This window comes from Anopheles ziemanni, chromosome 3, assembly GCF_943734765.1.
Source record: "Anopheles ziemanni chromosome 3, idAnoZiCoDA_A2_x.2, whole genome shotgun sequence".
NCBI classification, from domain to species: Eukaryota; Metazoa; Arthropoda; class Insecta; order Diptera; family Culicidae; genus Anopheles; species Anopheles ziemanni.
This window is the reverse complement of record NC_080706.1, coordinates 53,043,035-53,060,706: the sequence shown is the minus strand read 5'-3', so window position 1 is coordinate 53,060,706 and position 17,672 is coordinate 53,043,035. Positions and strand designations below refer to the sequence as shown.

Below are 17,672 nucleotides of genomic sequence, written 5' to 3'. Positions count from 1 at the left end.
TCTAGGGATGTTTTCATTTATTCATTCGATACAACGCGCTGGTTCCGTTTCTGAAAAGAGAGAAATCGTTTTTTTTCTTTTTTGTTATTTTACCAGGAGAAAGATCTTCTGGTTCGGGAGGGCAAGTGTTATCCCCGATCAAGACACCCATTCTCCTAAGAGAATGGGTAGTGTGGGATTCCTACCCACTAAGAAAACTCCTGGGGCATGAATATTTTTTTTATCTTTTTTTTTAGTTTGGAATACTAAAATGTAACCGTTTAAAGGGTTAATGAAGCCTCGGGCGTCGTGTTTCTTGGTTTTGCTAGCAGCAAGATCATCCTTTGCTAGGCATACGGGAAGATGTTCATTGATTATGGGACTCTTTGCCGTTGAAGCCGTAACTACCGCCGGTAATTCGATAATAGCTGCCTCTTTTCACCAAACGTAGCTTTAAAAATGCGATTCAGAGCACTCTTTATGGCACACCGTTTTCTCAGACATTTGGAAGGCATATCAGAACATTTTTTTTTAATTTTAGTGACTGATCTGCTTTGGGAATGCTCTGATTGAAACATCCCCGAAGGACCACTCAATAATTTTTTTATAAAAATTTTTTTTTTTTTATTTTAGAGACTGATCTTCTTTGGGAATACTCTGATCGAAACATCCCCGAAGGACCACTCAATAATTTTTTTATAAAAAATATTTTTTTTTTTTTATTTTAGAGACTGATCTTCTTTGGGAATGATCTGATTGGAACATCCCCGAAGGACCACTCAATAATTTTTTTATAAAAAATATTTTTTTTTTTAATTTTAGAGACTGATCTTCTTTGGGAATATTTTGATCAGAACATCCCCAAAGGACCAATCAATAATTTTTTTTATAAAAAATAATTTTTGTTTTTTAATTTTAGAGACTGATCTTCTTTGAGAGTATTCTAATATGCTTGCAAATGCTTGAAGAAATGCAGTGGTAGAAAGAGTGCATCGAATCGGATTTGTAAAGCTAAGTTTGCGGAAAAGAGGCTGCTATTACCGCATTACCCGCCGCAGTTAGGGCTTCAACGGCGAAGGTTGCCATAATCAAGGCACATCTTCCCGTGTGCCGAGGCAAAGGCTGTATGCATACAGCAAAACCAGTAGACACGGCACACGAGGCTTCATTTTGCCTTTACCCGATTATTATTAAAATATTTTCAAAAAAAGATGAAAAGAAAAGAAAGAGAGAAAACTAAATACATAATTAATCGATTACTGAAACCATCAGAAGAAAATTCCCTTATTTCATCAATATCCGAGAGTCTCGGTTTCTTTATGATCTGAAAATAAATAAAACGAAAGTCGATTAAATACCATTCTTCAACCTAAAAACACCTTATTGTAGGAAAAAGTTGTTTATATCTACTTACAGGTCTATAATTTTTATCTCTATACCTATATTTGTAAAATATTGGAACCTGCATGTTCCTCCTGCGTTCTTTTTCTTCCGCTGTATAGCCATATTTGTCATTGTCTAGGATGGTAAACAATTGTTTAAACCCTTCGCGTCTATTTGTTGATTTTCTTTGGCAATCTACACATTTCCCCACCATATTTCCCATTTTCGGTGAAGACCTTTTCTTTCTGCAAAATATAAAGTCCAGAAAGGCGCTAAGTATAGTTGTTTGGGTTGAGCGCCTTTTTGAGCGGGAGCGAATAATATCACATCTGCAAGCCATCTCGTCTCATAAACAATTGATTCTAAATGGGTGCTGCGTTTGATGTATAAACATTTTTGATACATTTTCCACAATAAGACTACTTGATGCTAAGTTTGGTAGACTAATTTCCAAATTTTTCAATTTCTCAACAACCACGGTAGGCTGTGCGTTTATGCGAAAATAAATGAATCAATTTCAACCACTGGAAGAGAGGATGGCAACATTCGAACCAACTTAATCCACTGAAATCCACCAAATGCTCGTATCACGAATTGACTAGTGTTGCATCTTATACACATATAGAAAGTGAATCGAACTAAACATGTCGAGGAAAAGTTTGTTTTCATAAGGAGCTTCCATACATTCATCTAGGGATGTTTTCATTTATTCATTCGATACAACGCGCTGGTTCCGTTTCTGAAAAGAGAGAAATCGTTTTTTTTCTTTTTTGTTATTTTACCAGGAGAAAGATCTTCTGGTTCGGGAGGGCAAGTGTTATCCCCGATCAAGACACCCATTCTCCTAAGAGAATGGGTAGTGTGGGATTCCTACCCACTAAGAAAACTCCTGGGACATTAATATTTTTTTTTTAACTTTTTTTTTAGTTTGGAATACTAAAATGTAACCGGTTACAGGGTTAATGAAGCCTCGGGCGTCGTGTTTCTTGGTTTTGCTAGTAGCAAGATCATCCTTTGCCTAGGCATACGGGAAGATGTTCATTGTTTATGGGAATCTTTGCTGTTGACGCCGTTACTGCCGCCGGTAATTTGGTAATAGCGGCCTCTTTTCAAAAAGCGTAGCTTTAGAATTGCGAGACCGCTCTCACGGAGAGCTGGTAGAAAAACTAGAAAAGATGGAAAATGTAATATTTTACTTGAGGCAATGTTACTTTTCTTGAGAAGACCTTTAGTTTGAGGGGTTATTTGTGGAAATCGGTCAAGGAACTAAAAAGTAATGCGAGATTTGAATGAATTGAATTTATTAACAAATTTGCTATTTCAGCAGAAAATACCAACCAAGGTTTCTAGAATCCGTCAGATCGATTCTTCGGAATCCGTCAAATGGGAGTCGAATCTTTGGAATCCGTCTAGGGATCGAATCTTCAAATCTTCCGAATCCCGATTCTGCCAACACTACTCTAGCCACTACTTTAGTCGAACTTTGTCGTTTTGCGAGCACAGTCAGAATCGAACACTCCGAAACTACGCATCTTTGGGAAATCAGTTGTAGCAGAACGGAATAAGACTTTAGCAAACCATTCTTCGCATTTTAATCGCCAAAATGAAGTTCCAGTACAAGGAAGAGCACCCGTTCGAGAAGCGAAAGGCCGAAGGCGATAAAATTCGGCGCAAATACCCGGACCGTGTGCCAGTAAGTACATGCGAATGTTTTGTTTGTCCACTTGTGTTGCTCAATCCGCGAGGCGAGTGAAAAAATAGGCAAACATAAACATCATCGGGCGCCATCATGGGATATGAGTCAGGGAGAGTTGCTTGTTGTGGATTGTGGTATAGAAAAGACGAGAAGAAGGCACATGGAATAATTTCGCTTCCTGCAGACCTTCGGCCTCGGTTGGAGGATGTGTGGAATGCCCTTGGAAGAACAAATTTCCATGGACTATCTAGGCATGATTGAAAGCAGGGCGATTTACTTTTCAAATCGTTTGCAAGTTTTATCCGAGCGCAAGTTGTAGTTTTGCACACATAATGCAAGGTTATTGCGTCACGGAAGACCCATTCGTTCGCAGTAGCAATGGCTCCTTTGTTGTTTCTTTTTTCGCTACGCAGGAGGACTGCTGCAAGCCAACCATGACATGATCTGATCGTACGTATCTACTTCGCAGTAGCGTACCGTCGCTCTCACGTACACTTGTTTGTTGCGTAGAATCGATGAAAAGATTGCCTCCATTCTGTTTTGTCTGCTTTCGTCTATGATAGCGATAAAGGGAAACCAACCGTCTTTACGACCTGACGATCCAGAGTGGTTAGGAATATGAGATAGACATTAGTCATCGACAGCACAAGGATTGAAACGCTGTAATCGAAACGCTGAAAATAACCGTGTAGGTGTAGGAGTGTGCTGCTTTTTCTCGCTTTGTGTTCGCGACGGCGCTTTGAGGGTCATGCACGTACAGCGTACACAAAAGCAACACAGGTACAAACACGAATAAGCTGGTCATAACAAGAGAATGAAGGAAAAAACAAACCTTCGATTCCCTTGGATCAGCTGTGTTTTTACTTTTGAAATAAGACGAGTATAAAAGTGGCTTCTAGCCCTTCACAATCATATCCTTTTGGTCTATTGAGTTCAGGATCGTTTCAGTTTAATGCTTAATGTGTGTATGTGTGTGTGTAGAATTCGCCATAGATTGTAATTGATTGTTGAATTATTTTGTTGTTGGTTACTTCCGTCCTTCATTATCTCTGACGATCAAAATCGTACTTCTTGTTTTTGTCCAGTAAACAAAAACGTATGACTAGAGACTAGAGCACCATAACAGAGGCAGGTTCCGTTTGTCGGTGCATTCGAAAAATGGGGTCACATTCGGGGTAAATGCCGTCTCACTTTTCTTCTCGTTTGTGGTGTTTTCTGATGGCTTGCGATAAGCTAAAGATTAGTTCGAAAAGGCGCTGAACGTGCGCTTTTAATTTGTGCGATACAAAACAATTCACCTTGCCGTGGAGTTTTTACGCTTTCCATTACCTTATCTAAAAGATTTTCTTTCTCCGCCCCTTCCTTTGTTGTAGGTTATCGTGGAAAAGGCACCGAAGGCACGGATTGACGATTTGGATAAGAAAAAGTATCTGGTCCCATCCGATTTGACCGTAGGCCAGTTCTACTTCCTGATTCGCAAGCGGATTCATCTACGCCCGGAAGACGCACTGTTTTTCTTCGTGAACAACGTGATTCCGCCAACGTCGGCCACGATGGGCTCGCTGTACCACGAGCATCATGAGGAGGACTACTTCCTCTACATTGCCTACTCGGACGAGAACGTTTACGGTAACAACGCCAGCGCCAACTGAACAAACAATAATATGCGTTCAAAATAACGAATACCGTGCACGGAGCAGTAACGAGAAAAGTATGCAAAAACACTGATACACTGTGGTGATAAAAAGGTTAAAAAAAATGTGAAAACATCTCTTATTCTCTTAAAATAGGTATCATCTCTTAGACCGTGTCAACGTCACCATCTATCCTTACTTTTTTATCCTTTCCCTTTCCCCCGCCTTTCACATTGGGAGTATTCTTGCAGTCGAGGGCTGGGCTATTTCTCAGTTCACTGTATCGTCGGTTTTAGTTTAGGGTCAGCAAAGTTATCCTATGTGTCTTTACTAGAAACAATTTGACGATTATCGACACTCCGTTTCCTCCCCCCGTTGCGTTCCATCCCACCTTGTACTTTTTCCTCCTGTGGTTCACTTTTTTTTGGGTATAGTTATATGACCTAGCTGTATTCAACGTATGTATTTTATTTAAAGCAAAAATAAGAAAAAAAATGTATAAGTAGGGTTAAACAAATAAAAAAAAACTTATAAAAAACCAAACACGTTCCAATTGGTAATTCGTTTCCACTACAAGCCTTCACATCACCGAGGGCCGGAATTTTTGAATCGAATTTGAAACTACGTGGAATATTTTGCTAGCTTTACTTAGGTGACTATACTTGTGGTTTCATATTTTCAAAAAATAAACAATGCATTGAATTTAGTTTATAAAGATGAAGTTATCAACGTTTAAATTGTTTTTACCCCTATTTGTTCTTCATTTCAACGTTTTCCCCCCGAGAAATGCCATTCTCGCAATCAAAATGTTCAGCAAACTAAAGATGTTTAACGTTTATTTGAATGATATTATAAGATTAATACCATAATAAACGATCATTTAGATCCACGATCAACAGTGATTTTGTAAAGCGTTTAGTAAGTTTTGTCAAATAAAAGTACATGCAATAATCGTGTTGCAGTAAGACAAAGAACATTGAACATCATACTTTAGTTCACTTGACCAATTACATAACGTTAATTACGCTTAAAGTTAATGCCTTTTTTTATCTGAACCGAAATCGTACGACATTCTTGCAAAAGTGGTAAACATAAACGACATTCTTTTAATCAATCAAATTATTTATTTGAACTTTACACACATGTTGTTGTATCGTGGAAAGTGAGATGTGTTTTACAAAACATTACCCATCCCATCCATGCTGCATATCGGAATCGAGAAAACAACATCAAACCGCTCATTTCAATCCGATCTTTTTCTTGTAGAACGGATTGATTGGGCTTGGTATTAGGTTCGGTTTAAGCAAACTTTTGCTCGGTTTCCGGCTCGAATCGAACGGCAGCTGTGGAGAACTCTTAACCTGCTGGATGTGCTCCACAAGGTCCTGTGCCACGTTTTTATTCAATGCAATCTTGACGCGCTTCCTCGCCGGTGTCAGCGGGTCGATATCGGAGGAGGGTCCGGCCGAAGGTGGCGTCCTTTTCAGTGATTGTTTATTACCCGCCGACAACTTTACCGGCGTGGGAGCAGGGGAGGCGTCGCTGGTGGCGGTGGCGGTTTGTTTCGTTTTTAGCTTTCGCGATGGAATAAAATATTCTTCTTCTCCCTCCTTCAGCGGTTCCGACCATTCGTCCGCCGTTTGGAAAGGTTTATCTGCATTATTTTTTGTAACCTTTTTGTCTTTCGGTGGTTGCTGTTTTTTTACCGTCACCACTTCGGCGGTACCCTTCTTCCCCGAGGACTGTGGTGGTTCAGGCTGCTTTACACTAGAGTCGGTAGAAAGATGTTCGCCTTCAGCCGAAACGGCCGTCCCATTGGTCGCCGGTGGTTCGGGTTTTTTTTGAGCCCCTTCAAACGTTCCTTTAGCAGCAACAATTTTGCTTGCCTTTTCTTTTTTAGCACTTCCAACTTCAACTGTTTCTTCATGGCCGCTGGGCTTTTCTTACGCAATTTGGCTTTTTTCTTGGCAGTAGACTTTTTCTCTGCCGCTCCTTCCGGGGCATCGCTTTCGTCCTGGGCGCCATTCTTGGCGATGGTATCATCGTCAGCTCGCGGGGTGTCATCTGGCACGGCCCCTTGCTCGGTACCGCCGTTCGACTGTTCGCCTTCCGCTGCGGCCTTTGCTGCACGCTTCTGTTCGTTTAAAAGCTTTCGTTTTAACCGTTTCTCCCGTTTGAGCTCCTTGAAACTCTTCGGCTTATCGGCGTACAGTTTCTGGTGAAACTCGTCCAAGTCCTCCACCTGCTCGTCGATGTCTACCTCGTAGTCCTTCGGGTTGATGCTCGGCACGTGCTTGATGCCAAGCGGGTATACGCCGGATGTGAACTTGGTCAGTTTGCGAAGGAGTAGCGTGGCACTCTTCTTACCCTGCGACGTAGCGTACGGTTTAAAGCGATGCTTGTCAAACAGTGAGATGATCTCTTGCACATCAAAGTCGATCTGCGGAATCTCCACGCTCACCCGACCCGCACGAGGATCGTACACTTTTTCCTTACCCTCATCATCCTCTTCTTCGGCGTCAACCTCTTCATCATCATCATCATCATCATCGGCATTTTCATCTGCTTCCTCCTCATCACCACCGTTCTCTTGTTCCAGGACTTCTTTTCCTGCATCTTCTTCCTTTCCCTCCTCCTCCGCTTCCTCTTCGTCTACATCTTCTTCTTCATCTTCATTGACTTCGCCATCATCGTCGTCGTCGTTGTATTCGATATTGAATTGAACACTATCGATGTCACCAGTAACAAAGTTTGTTTTCTTCCAAAGCTCGAACTTTTCCTCGTACATCTGACCCAAATCCGACTGCTGCATGAGTGCGTAGAATATGTTTTTCACGATTCCACCGATGAGGGTGCTATCATCGTTCTTCAGCATGTAGCGTACGTACGGTTCGATAATCTGTGTGACCGCCTCCTTCGGGACCGTTCCATCGCTAACCTTCGCGATCTCTTCCAAAATTAAATCGTTAAAGTGATTCGTCAAACCGTAAGGACACATATCCTGGTTCAGAATGGTAGTATCGATTATATCCGCCAGAAGTTTCACGTGCTCCATCTGCCAGTCGCTCCCGTGCACTACGAAGAGCATCTGGCGCGTAACACGACGTATGAACTGAAATGGGCGTAGTGGGGACAACAAGGAGAAAAGGAAATGAGCTGTGAGATAATGCTTCCAGATTCCAATAGTAAAATTCCTACCATCATGAACTTATCCATCCGCCATCGGTCAATGCCGAACCACTCAAGACCCATTGTCGCCATGAAGGCCTTGTAGAACTGCAACGCAACCGGGACGTTTTCATCGAAGCAACGGATCAGCGTTCCGACCGATTCCGCCAGTTCTTCCTGCACCAAAGGTTTGTCCGACATCCACATGCAAAAGAAGAGCCCCTTCCAAAGGCGCATAAAGTCCTCGTCGCTGAAGGCTGAAAACCACATCACGCACGATTAAACCAACAAGCACGAAAAAGCTACACCCTTAGTACTGCTTCTTACCGAATGTGCTCTGACTGCGAGTCGTGAGCCATGTTTTAAGATTTTTCAACACTTTGCTGCGCAGCTTCGGGTCGTTACCGGCTAGGGCCCGGGCGAACCTGATCTCCTGTCCCACGATAACGGCTTTATTTTGGCTCGCTGGCGCGCCCTTCATCTTACCGGAGGTGCCTTTGCTGCTGGCCATTGTTTCACCGCCGTTAGTTTCTTTGATGACCATATTTCCCGACTTTCGGTGTATCAAGCACGAGAAAAACGAATTGTTTGGCGTGAGCACGAGGCACTTCGCCAGCGGCCAAATGTCATTTGAAACTAGTGTTGGCAGAATCGGGATTCGGAAGATTCGAAGATTCGATCCCTAGACGGATTCCAAAGATTCGAATCCCATTTGACGGATTCTAAAGCTGGCCGTAAACGTTGCGAACTTGTTCGCGCGAACAATTTGACAACCAGGCATTGCCTATGTTAAGGAAAGGAAAGGAAGATATAAGAGGAAATCTTCCTTTCCTTTCCTTAACATAGGCAATGCCTGGTTGTCAAATTGTTCGCGCGAACAAGTTCGCAACGTTTACGGCCAGCTTTAAAGATTCGAATCCCATCTGACAGATTCTAAAGAATTGGATCCCGTTTGACGGATTCTAAAGATTTGATTCGATTAGGATTCAAATTTTCGATTAAGATTCGATTTGATTGGTTTGGGACTCGATTTGATTCGATTCTGACTTGATCTTAAACTGTTTGAATTGACTCACAATAATTTGAGTCGAGTTACTCACATAACGAGTCGATCTAGGGACAATGTAATTGATTTAGATTGAGTTTTTTGCGCGATTTGCAAGTTTTGCTTTAGAAAAATTCCTGGAACCTATTTTTTACAAAGAAATACAGCAGAATGCCCATTATCCGAGTTGTTCTACCCAACCAAACCCATTTCATCAGCACCAGACCATTTTTACCGGATTCTGAATCGGATTCCGGGGATTCAGATTAGGATAAACAATTTCCAGACCGACATTGATTTGTTTACATGATGATGATGATGATGATGGTGATGATTTAAAACGCTCGCGTTTCTGTCGCAAATGCACATGTTGTATGACTTTGAAACCTCTATAAACAGATTATTGCGAGCGTCAGTCATATAGAGAATTGTATTCTCAGAATAACATCCCGATGGAAAAGGTCATGCTAACGTGCTTTTCGAACCCTTAAAGTGAAATATGCATGCAATAATTTATTTTTACATGGAACAACAGAGAAATCATTCAATTATAACCAAGAATAATTCATCATGAAAAAGAATTATAATTTGAACCCAACGAAAATATAAAAGAGGTTCAAACAGCGGGATATTGTATGATTGAAGAATTATTTTCACCGGAGTGCAATCTCTTATCAACAACATTTGAAAACGATGCGACTAGATGAATCAAAACATTAGTTATGCGGCCGATAGACAAATCTTACGCTACCAGGTAGATACTGTGTGTAATGCTTTCTTGCAAACCTTGTTACCATGTGCGATTTTCTCTCAAAACAGGCCTGGCGCTAGCGAGGGCTGGTGGCTTTGCTCGTTGGTGCCTTCCTGCTATGCAGCGACAATTTGGCGGAATTTTCAGCACCATCAGAATGCGCACTTGCCGCAGGATTACAAACGCACGGTGATTGTGACCTTTGGCCTGCTGCTGCACTCGCTTGTAATTCGTGGCCAAATACAGGCACGATGGAATCGCCGACAGGCAATTGTGCTTATGAGTATCGTTGCGGCTCTCTGTTCCGTACTGTTAGGCGTGTGTCTGGCGGAGAATATTGTTTTCTGTACCTTCAGTGGCTTCCTACCGGTATTACTGTACGATAGAACATATTTCTCCATTTTTTCAATGATACCAAAGAGTTTCACCTTCGGCGAGGCATTCATCGTCGTTCAGGGAATTGTTGTATTTTTATACGGCACCTTACTGCAGCTCCCACGGTTGATCATTCAACAGGAAAAGGATCTTAGTGATATGAAAATAATTTATTCCATACTGCAGGTTCGTCGATGTCCGATTTTCGAACAATAAAGCCAACCGGAATAAGTTTTTTTTTCTGTTTTCAGGTTGTCCTGTTAGGGATTACGACGCTTGCCCTGGCAACGTATAGAATTAAGCTGCTTCGTAACTCATTCTCATTTTGGCTCGCGACGTTGATCACCGGGTGCTCTGTGGCGTTATTTCCAATCGGGCGTCTACCAACTATCACCCGGCTGGTCCTTTTCGTTGCCAGTGATCCACACACTCTGGCAACGATGGCCACGTACATGGCATTACTGTTGTGCACCGTTTGTTTCATCAAGTGGCAGTTCAACAATGGACACCGCACGACGACTGCCACCCGGAAAGTGTTCCACCTACTTATAGTGTTGGTTTACGGACCGGGACTGTGGTACCAGTGTCGACTGCTTTTCTTAGCCAGTGGGTTAATGCTAGGGTTACTGATCGTCCTAGAGGTAGGATGAACATTATTTCCAATCCATACGTTTTTTTTCGTTACTGCTGATCCACAAAGTTGACCTGTATAATTCAAATCATACTACTTCCAAAGAACTATTTAAGTTTTAGTAGTTCTTTGAATGTTTCATAATTTTGTCTGTCAAATAAACTGCTAACTGATGTCTTCGACTGCTTACAGATGGCTCGCCTGATACAGTTATCGCCCATTGCTGGCATACTGAACACGACCGTCAATATGTTCATCGACGAGAAAGACGCAGGCCCCGTGGCGCTCACGCCAATCTATCTGCTCGTCGGTTGCTCGTTGCCACTCTGGCTGCATCCGTCCCCATGCGATATGACAAACTCTGCCGGACTGCAAACGCTCCTCCTTTCGGCCGGTGTGCTGTCGATCGGTATCGGTGATACGGCCGCGAGTGTTGTCGGGTATCATTTGGGAAGACACAAGTGGAGCGGTAGGCAATCGATATGGAATTCATTTTCAACTGACTTCACATCGTTCTTATCGCATCGAATTATTCTTTCAGCTTCTACGAGCAAATCGGTCGAAGGGACTGTTGCCTCTGTTTTGCTCCAAACGCTGGCCGTTTGGGGTCTTTACGAAACGGGATTAGTACAACTGACGGTCACCAAGGCGGCCTACGCCGGTATTGCCATCATCGTGAATGCGCTCATCGAGTCCAGAACGGATCAAATTGATAACTTAGTACTACCACTTGTTACATATTTTTTATTGACTGGCTCTTCGTGATAAAACTATAAAAAAAAACATTGAGTAGAATATTGTTGTTTAAGTATTTCGTTCACTATGAAATTTCAATCATAATTCAAATTCTCTTCATAATTTCAAGTTCAATTTTTACACAAGTAAATTGTTCGCGAATTGCTAGAATTAAGCTACACACGCTTCTACATCACGGGCTTACCAGCATCACGGGACGCCGTCATGATAAGCGGATTCGTAATACTGGACACGGCATCCTTGACGGTGTGGTAGATGATGTTTTTGATCTGCAGCTTATCCTCGTGGTTCGAGTGTGTCTTGCTGAGATGCCGGAACTCGTTCGTCAGCTTGAAGCAGTAAGAAATATTTTCCGGCGACACAAAGTCCTCCGCTACCTTGATGCAGTTGTGCAGGTTGCGCACCTGGTGGGGTGCTCCGGCCGGTATGAATATGGCATCGCCCGAGCACTGCACGATCGCATAGCCTTCTACACCGTACTCCTGCTGCAACCGGCGGCGCATGGGCCGATCGAGGTACCACTTTTGATCGTGGATCGGATCGTGGTTCGGCTTAATCGTGCCACCGCGCTCCAGTTCGATTTTGTTCAGCAGCGCGCGTATTTTGTCCGCATCCTGGGCGTGATAGATGTGCCACAGGGCGCCCGGTAGCTCCTGGCGCTTCCGGATACGCTCCCGTGTCAAATAATCGCAGTCCTCCCTGTCGATGACTTCGAACACCTTTTCGTTGTAGCCAGCCCGCGGCACGTCCGTCGGTACACCCACGTACACCATTACGTTGACCGCGTCCGAAATGTCCAGGTGCAGATTGGTGGTCCCCTTGTTCGGGTGCAGCGCTGACCCATACGCACTGTACATCTTCGGGCCGAGATCCGGACGCACGAAGAAACTGCTTAGCCGACTTGCCAGATTCAGACGGCCCTCACGGCGCGTGTACTCGCCAAGGGGTAGCGATTTCATCAGATCGTAAAACCGTGTCGGCATCATCTCGGCAAAATCATCCCCCGGTGGCCAGTCCTTGAGCTTGAGCATCATCGATCGTTCCCGTTCATCCAGCAACCGTTCGCGGATGCACTCGAAGCCGTCCCAGAACACCTTCATCCTGTGACCGCGCACAATTTTCCCATTGAAACAGTTGATCAGATCGTTCACCTGCTCCCCGAAGTCGCGCCCGAACGCTTTCGGGATCCACAGTTCCATGTTCATCTTGCTTGAGACGGCCGAAACCATCACCGGCTGGCCTCGTTCCCATTGATCATGAAACGACTGATAGTTGCGTACATCGAGCGGATCCAACAGTCTCAGTAGCTTCCCATTGCACAGCCACTCGTGTGCCACTTCGGGGTAAAGGACGCGCGAATTGCCCTGCTGCATCCGTCGCTCGCCTTTGTTGCGAAACTTTAATCCATCCTTAATCTGCCGGTTGTATTCCAGCAGTTGCCGTTCGTTCGTAAGGGAGTCGCTACTGTTCTGACCCCGCAGGTACACGAAATCGTCCAAGAAATCTAGCAGAAATCGACGCACCCGCTCCGGCTTAATGGTGATGCACTCCTCGAAGTCGTCCTGGTGGCCCGTTTCGCTGGCCATGTGTCGTTCGAACGTGCTGAAAATATCGACCGTTTTGTCGAACTTTACCATCTGCTTCACGATCATGGTTAATGTGGTGGAGTCCATCGGTGGCGATGGTTTGAAACGACCTTCTTCACTGTACGACACTGGTTGGATCGGAGGATCTTTCAAGGATGATACTTTGCTGGTTCCTTTTTTCTTTACTACGGTCGTATCGACACCGTCAGCATCTGACTTATTTAGTCCATCCTCGAGCAACTGGCTGGATTCGTCATTATTAGAAGTATCCATTTGCACACCCTCCTTCGAGAGGTTCGCTTCTTCTCCGTTACTACAATTATTCATGGCACCGTTTCTCGTTTCTTCATCCATGCTATCCTCATTCTTCGTAAAGATCATCGCGCAGGAAATATTCTCCGCTGAGTTTTCTCTACTTTCAGCGCCATTTGTCGTATTCGATTGTTTACTGCAAGTGATGAGATCAGATTTCTCGCAGCCATTTCCATTGGAATGCTCTCCTTCAGTTTTCACCGCTTGCTTCCTTTCCCCGTTTTCGTTCGATTGCTGCTCTTTCTTAATTGCTTTACTTACGGCGGTCTTTTTGTACAGATTTTCGTCGAAGTGTTCCCCATCTGTGTATATTTCTTCCTGGAAACGTTCGAAGCTGTAACTTTGCTTCTCACTGTTCGTACCATCGTCGCCGTTCAAGTTTTTCGCAGATGCCCTCCACGATGTTTCTTCTCCACCAACGCCATCTTCGTCGTGTTGGAACTGTTTTGAAAATTCAATCCTGCACATGATCGGCCTATTGGCATCGTCGTCTAGGCTGGCAGCATCGCGTTCTGTCTCCTGCTGCTGCTCGATGTTTTTGATAGTAATCGACACCATTCGTGTGATCTTCGTACTTGATGATGGCGGTGGTGCAGCGATTGGGCCATCGAAATCGTAGAAAACTTGTTCATCCGTACGGTGCGGTCCGGTCACCGTGATCGGGTAGATGAATTCAAATTTTTCCTTAACCTTACGAAACCGCGGTTCTTTGCTAAGCGGACATTCGCAGTTCAGTGGAATCTCAAGCAGAGCGCAGATGCCGTGCATCTGACGGACTAGTTTGTACAGACAGTTGCTGGGTATGATCTGTGTGAGCATCAAGCGGTCTTGACTATGCGGTTCCTTCGTCCCGGTGCACAGCAACCATCCGTTTGAGTCCTTGTCTTTGGTATTAGGCTCGGTTGTTACGATGCCACGTTTGCGGCACTAGAAGAAAGATACAGAGTTTAGTCAATTTTATTCACCTGTTCTGTTATCCACCGGTTATCAAAAAGGGTCTAATGAATGTGAGATTGGCATTGTGATTTTAAAATAATTTTCTATGACAAAATACATTTATCATTGGGAAGACCAGAATGGGCAGTAGAGTTAAAAATAAATTTAAAAACCTAGGGCCAAATTATTTTTAATATAGTACGTTTTTTTATGGTACAGTTGCGCTGTTATTTAACAGATTTATATATATGATTATAGAAAAAAATAAACTCAAATTTTAAATAAAGCTAAGAGAAGTAATTGGGAGTAGATTGGATTTAGATAACAAAGAACAAAAAGTTTAGAATTCAATCCACCAATTCGTACCAATCTTTCTTTGAATAGTTTCAGTTATTAATATCTTTTCGTTATTTACATTTATAGGTACGTATTTTGTTTTAATAATATTGGACATACATTATTTAAAAAAATATATATCCCCTACCTTGTAACAATCGATGCATACCACAAACCCACAGGTGGAACACACCCAGTGATGGTTGAACAGTGTCGTCTGGCACACGTCGCACATCTCTCGGATGCCCTGCACAGCCTGTTTCCAGGCAATTGTCTTATCTGCGTTGATAAAATCAAATGGTTTAATCTAGTATACAACTTTATGGTGCGCGATCCTTCTTTAAATAAATGCCACCACTAACTTACCTGACGCTAAATGCTCAAAATGTGCCTCCTTCTCCTGGTGGAACAGCTCGCAGAACTTGTACCCTACTTGGCCGAGCAGAAATTTCGCTTTTTCGATTGATAGATCGACCGGCACCTGCTTCAAATTGGCACTCCACAAGCTGATGTCCGCCTCTTTGGGATCGAGATACGGGTCGGCAAAACCAGTCACTTCCAGCTTGCCCAACTCATTGTTCCTACGACAAGCATAGCGTTGGAATGAAAAGATAAAGTAATACGTTACCATTAAAAACAGTCTTCCAACTTACCTCAGTTTCCTAAACGCATAAAAACGACAAAAAATGCTTTGCGCATGGCGGGAACGTGTCGCGGCCGACCGTCCGCACTCTCGGCAACGGGGAAGTCGGGAGGTAAGTGTATAGCACGGCACATTTTGTAGATGCGGTTCCGACGTACGGTTGAGTTTGGTTCCTCTTCCTCTTTTGGGTTTCTTCATAGGATCTTGATCGTCAGCAGCGTTTTTGCGTTTTACAGAGCTGTTTAGTTTGGGTAGAATCTGTGGTTTGAATTCCAACGCTGATGGCTTCCCATTAAGCTCGACTAGGTTCGGCTTTAGGAGTGATCGGTTGGCATCTGAAATTGTACAATTGGTTTAGTTTGGCTGTTCATAATACCTGTATAAAACAATGAACTTAGTTCAAAAATTTTACCGTCACAATTTTGTGCTGCATATAGCATTTTAAACTTCGACTCGGACGTGGTCGCTGTATTGGATTCACTTTGTTGTTTGGTGTTGTGCCCCAAAAACTGTTGCGATTGCAACTGTGCCAGAAGCTGCTGTATGTTGTGGTTCTGCAAATGGTTCCCTAAAAGGACGAAGAAAAAAGCAAATGAAATTTTCTTTTCCAGATTGTGTTCGAAATTTCATGCTTACATATTGCCGCTTGTGTGGCTTTGAAAGTAGTGTGGTTTACAATGTGTGATTTAGCATCAACTGTTGACTTGTATTGGATTGTCCCAGTGCATTGTGTTGCCGATCCCCCTGCATCGTGTCGTTTTAAACTCGAAATGGTAGGTGCTTCAGGAGTACGATTAACTTGCGAAGCATTTTGCATTGTCGGAGACGATTGTGTAGCCGATCCAGCTGCATCGTGTTGACTGAAACTCGAAACGGTAGATGCTTCCGCTGGTCTACCAATTTGGGGAATATTTTTCTCTAATCCAGTCAACTGGGTTGTCGAGTCACCTGCTTCTTGTTGGACACAAACCTTCGACGATATAGTGGTTATCGAAGGGCTGGCACTTGGAACGGTGGGTGCTCCGAGTGGACGAACAGTTGGCTCAGTGTTATACTTTGTATCCAAATTTAATACTTCATCTTGAGAATAGTTCTGCACTTTGATAAGACTTCTCTCGGGACGTATGGTGGACAGGCGTGCTGTTGAACTTGGACACGGAGCATTTGTTGGGTTGCTTTTTACCATGGTATGAGCAGGTGGTGGCTCAGTAAGATTTCCTGAGAAGCTATTCATTTCATATGGTATTCGCCCATTGGTACTAATTCCCCCAGCGTGCCCCTGAAATCGTTCTGTTACTGAAGTTTTGGTCTGTTCGGTTGCCACCATCGGTGCTCCATATACATGAGTCGGTGCAGGAGAAGACATCTCGGGATTTACTATAGACACCATTATGTTCGACCGGTGTTGGGAAATGCGTACCGCTTCGCCGTTCTGTGCAAAGGTTTTGAAACTTGGTATCGGCGCCTGCCTGCGTTCTTGTTTAGCTTGAATGCGCTGTTGAATATTTTGTGACGCAAGAAATTGCTGATAACTTTGCATGCAATTTTTTGACTGCGCTACGGTTGGAACCTGCGAAAGAAAGATGAGATTTAACCGATGGCAATACAAGGAAATGTGGATTGTATGCTTACCCGATGCTGGAAGTCGTTCAGATCTTTATGATTTGTCATTGTAGAAGCACTAGCTTCGGTACGGCCTGGTGGCTCCACATTCGTGACACTTTTTGGTAATTCCACCTTTTTCACGGCAGATTTTGTGATCTCTTGCAAGTGCTTTGCATAGGCATCGGAGTTGGACTTTTGGTACGAGATCACCTCCATAATTGGTTGCGACAAACGAATCGGTTGCTTTAGTACGTACGGCTGAGCACCCTTCGTCGTTACGCTAAACGTTCCGATCTTTTGAGACGAATTAGACATATCGTGGGAAGTAATGTTGTATACAGTGGTCGTGTACTTGGTAGCCTGCAAGGAAATTGAGCCAATTGCTAAACGTGGTTCAAACTAACCAAAAATGTGTGCATACCTGTCTTTCCGCGCTGGTTGAAGGTCCTGGCTGAGGCACGTGTAGCGATTCTGCAGGCTGCTTATTTTCCGGCTTTTGATACATAATTTTATGGTTTGATACCAGTGCATCCCTATATACCTGGTCGTACGTCCTTTTATCGATGATAGTCCTAACAGGGGCACTGGCGGGAGCTACTGTTGACATACCAAGTGCTTGCACACCCGCAGGGTTTTGCTGCACTTGCTTCGCAGAATCGTCTCGAGACATGTTGTTGCGGATATTGCTGTTTTTCACCGCTTTTGAAACTAAACACCGCCTAAGTGAAACTTTCCGGAGCCGGTTCGTTCAAAAGATAGTAGCAACAATTCATATTCACCAGGCTACTTGTTTGTTTGGCAAAGCTGCGGATGATTCTTCACTTGATACATTTCTG

At 43.6% G+C, this 17,672-nt stretch overlaps 5 protein-coding genes across 5 annotated transcripts; 2 read left to right on the top strand and 3 right to left on the bottom strand.

Moving 5' to 3' along the window:
- Positions 1–2,849: 2,849 nt before the first annotated feature.
- On the top strand, positions 2,850–5,212 carry LOC131289137 (gamma-aminobutyric acid receptor-associated protein). Its single transcript, XM_058318342.1, has 2 exons — positions 2,850–3,055; positions 4,432–5,212. The coding sequence occupies exons 1-2, from the start codon at positions 2,966–2,968 to the stop codon at positions 4,708–4,710; spliced, it is 369 nt and encodes a 122-aa protein (XP_058174325.1). The 5' UTR covers positions 2,850–2,965; the 3' UTR covers positions 4,711–5,212.
- Positions 5,213–5,778: 566 nt separating this feature from the next.
- On the bottom strand, positions 5,779–8,468 carry LOC131286455 (ribosomal RNA processing protein 1 homolog). Its single transcript, XM_058315409.1, is given in 6 exon segments — positions 5,779–6,539; positions 6,542–6,756; positions 6,799–7,203; positions 7,276–7,804; positions 7,891–8,117; positions 8,188–8,468. Coding segments are annotated over 6 exon segments (2,202 nt in total). The 5' UTR covers positions 8,405–8,468; the 3' UTR covers positions 5,779–5,930.
- Positions 8,469–9,570: 1,102 nt separating this feature from the next.
- LOC131288964 (dolichol kinase) lies at positions 9,571–11,442 on the top strand. Its single transcript, XM_058318149.1, has 5 exons — positions 9,571–9,659; positions 9,725–10,217; positions 10,283–10,672; positions 10,855–11,131; positions 11,204–11,442. Exons 1-5 carry the CDS (start codon positions 9,628–9,630, stop codon positions 11,425–11,427), a joined length of 1,416 nt encoding a protein of 471 aa, XP_058174132.1. The 5' UTR covers positions 9,571–9,627; the 3' UTR covers positions 11,428–11,442.
- Positions 11,273–15,559, bottom strand: LOC131288963 (lysine-specific demethylase 3B). Its single transcript, XM_058318148.1, has 4 exons — positions 15,242–15,559; positions 14,955–15,169; positions 14,737–14,867; positions 11,273–14,243 (listed from the first exon to the last, which is right to left on the bottom strand). The coding sequence occupies exons 1-4, from the start codon at positions 15,427–15,429 to the stop codon at positions 11,586–11,588; spliced, it is 3,192 nt and encodes a 1,063-aa protein (XP_058174131.1). The 5' UTR covers positions 15,430–15,559; the 3' UTR covers positions 11,273–11,585.
- Positions 15,560–16,821: 1,262 nt separating this feature from the next.
- LOC131284980 (uncharacterized) lies at positions 16,822–17,341 on the bottom strand. The gene is made up of 2 exons (XM_058313840.1): positions 17,258–17,341; positions 16,822–17,196 (listed from the first exon to the last, which is right to left on the bottom strand). The coding sequence occupies exons 1-2, from the start codon at positions 17,339–17,341 to the stop codon at positions 16,822–16,824; spliced, it is 459 nt and encodes a 152-aa protein (XP_058169823.1).
- Between the last annotated feature and the right edge of the window lie 331 nt (positions 17,342–17,672).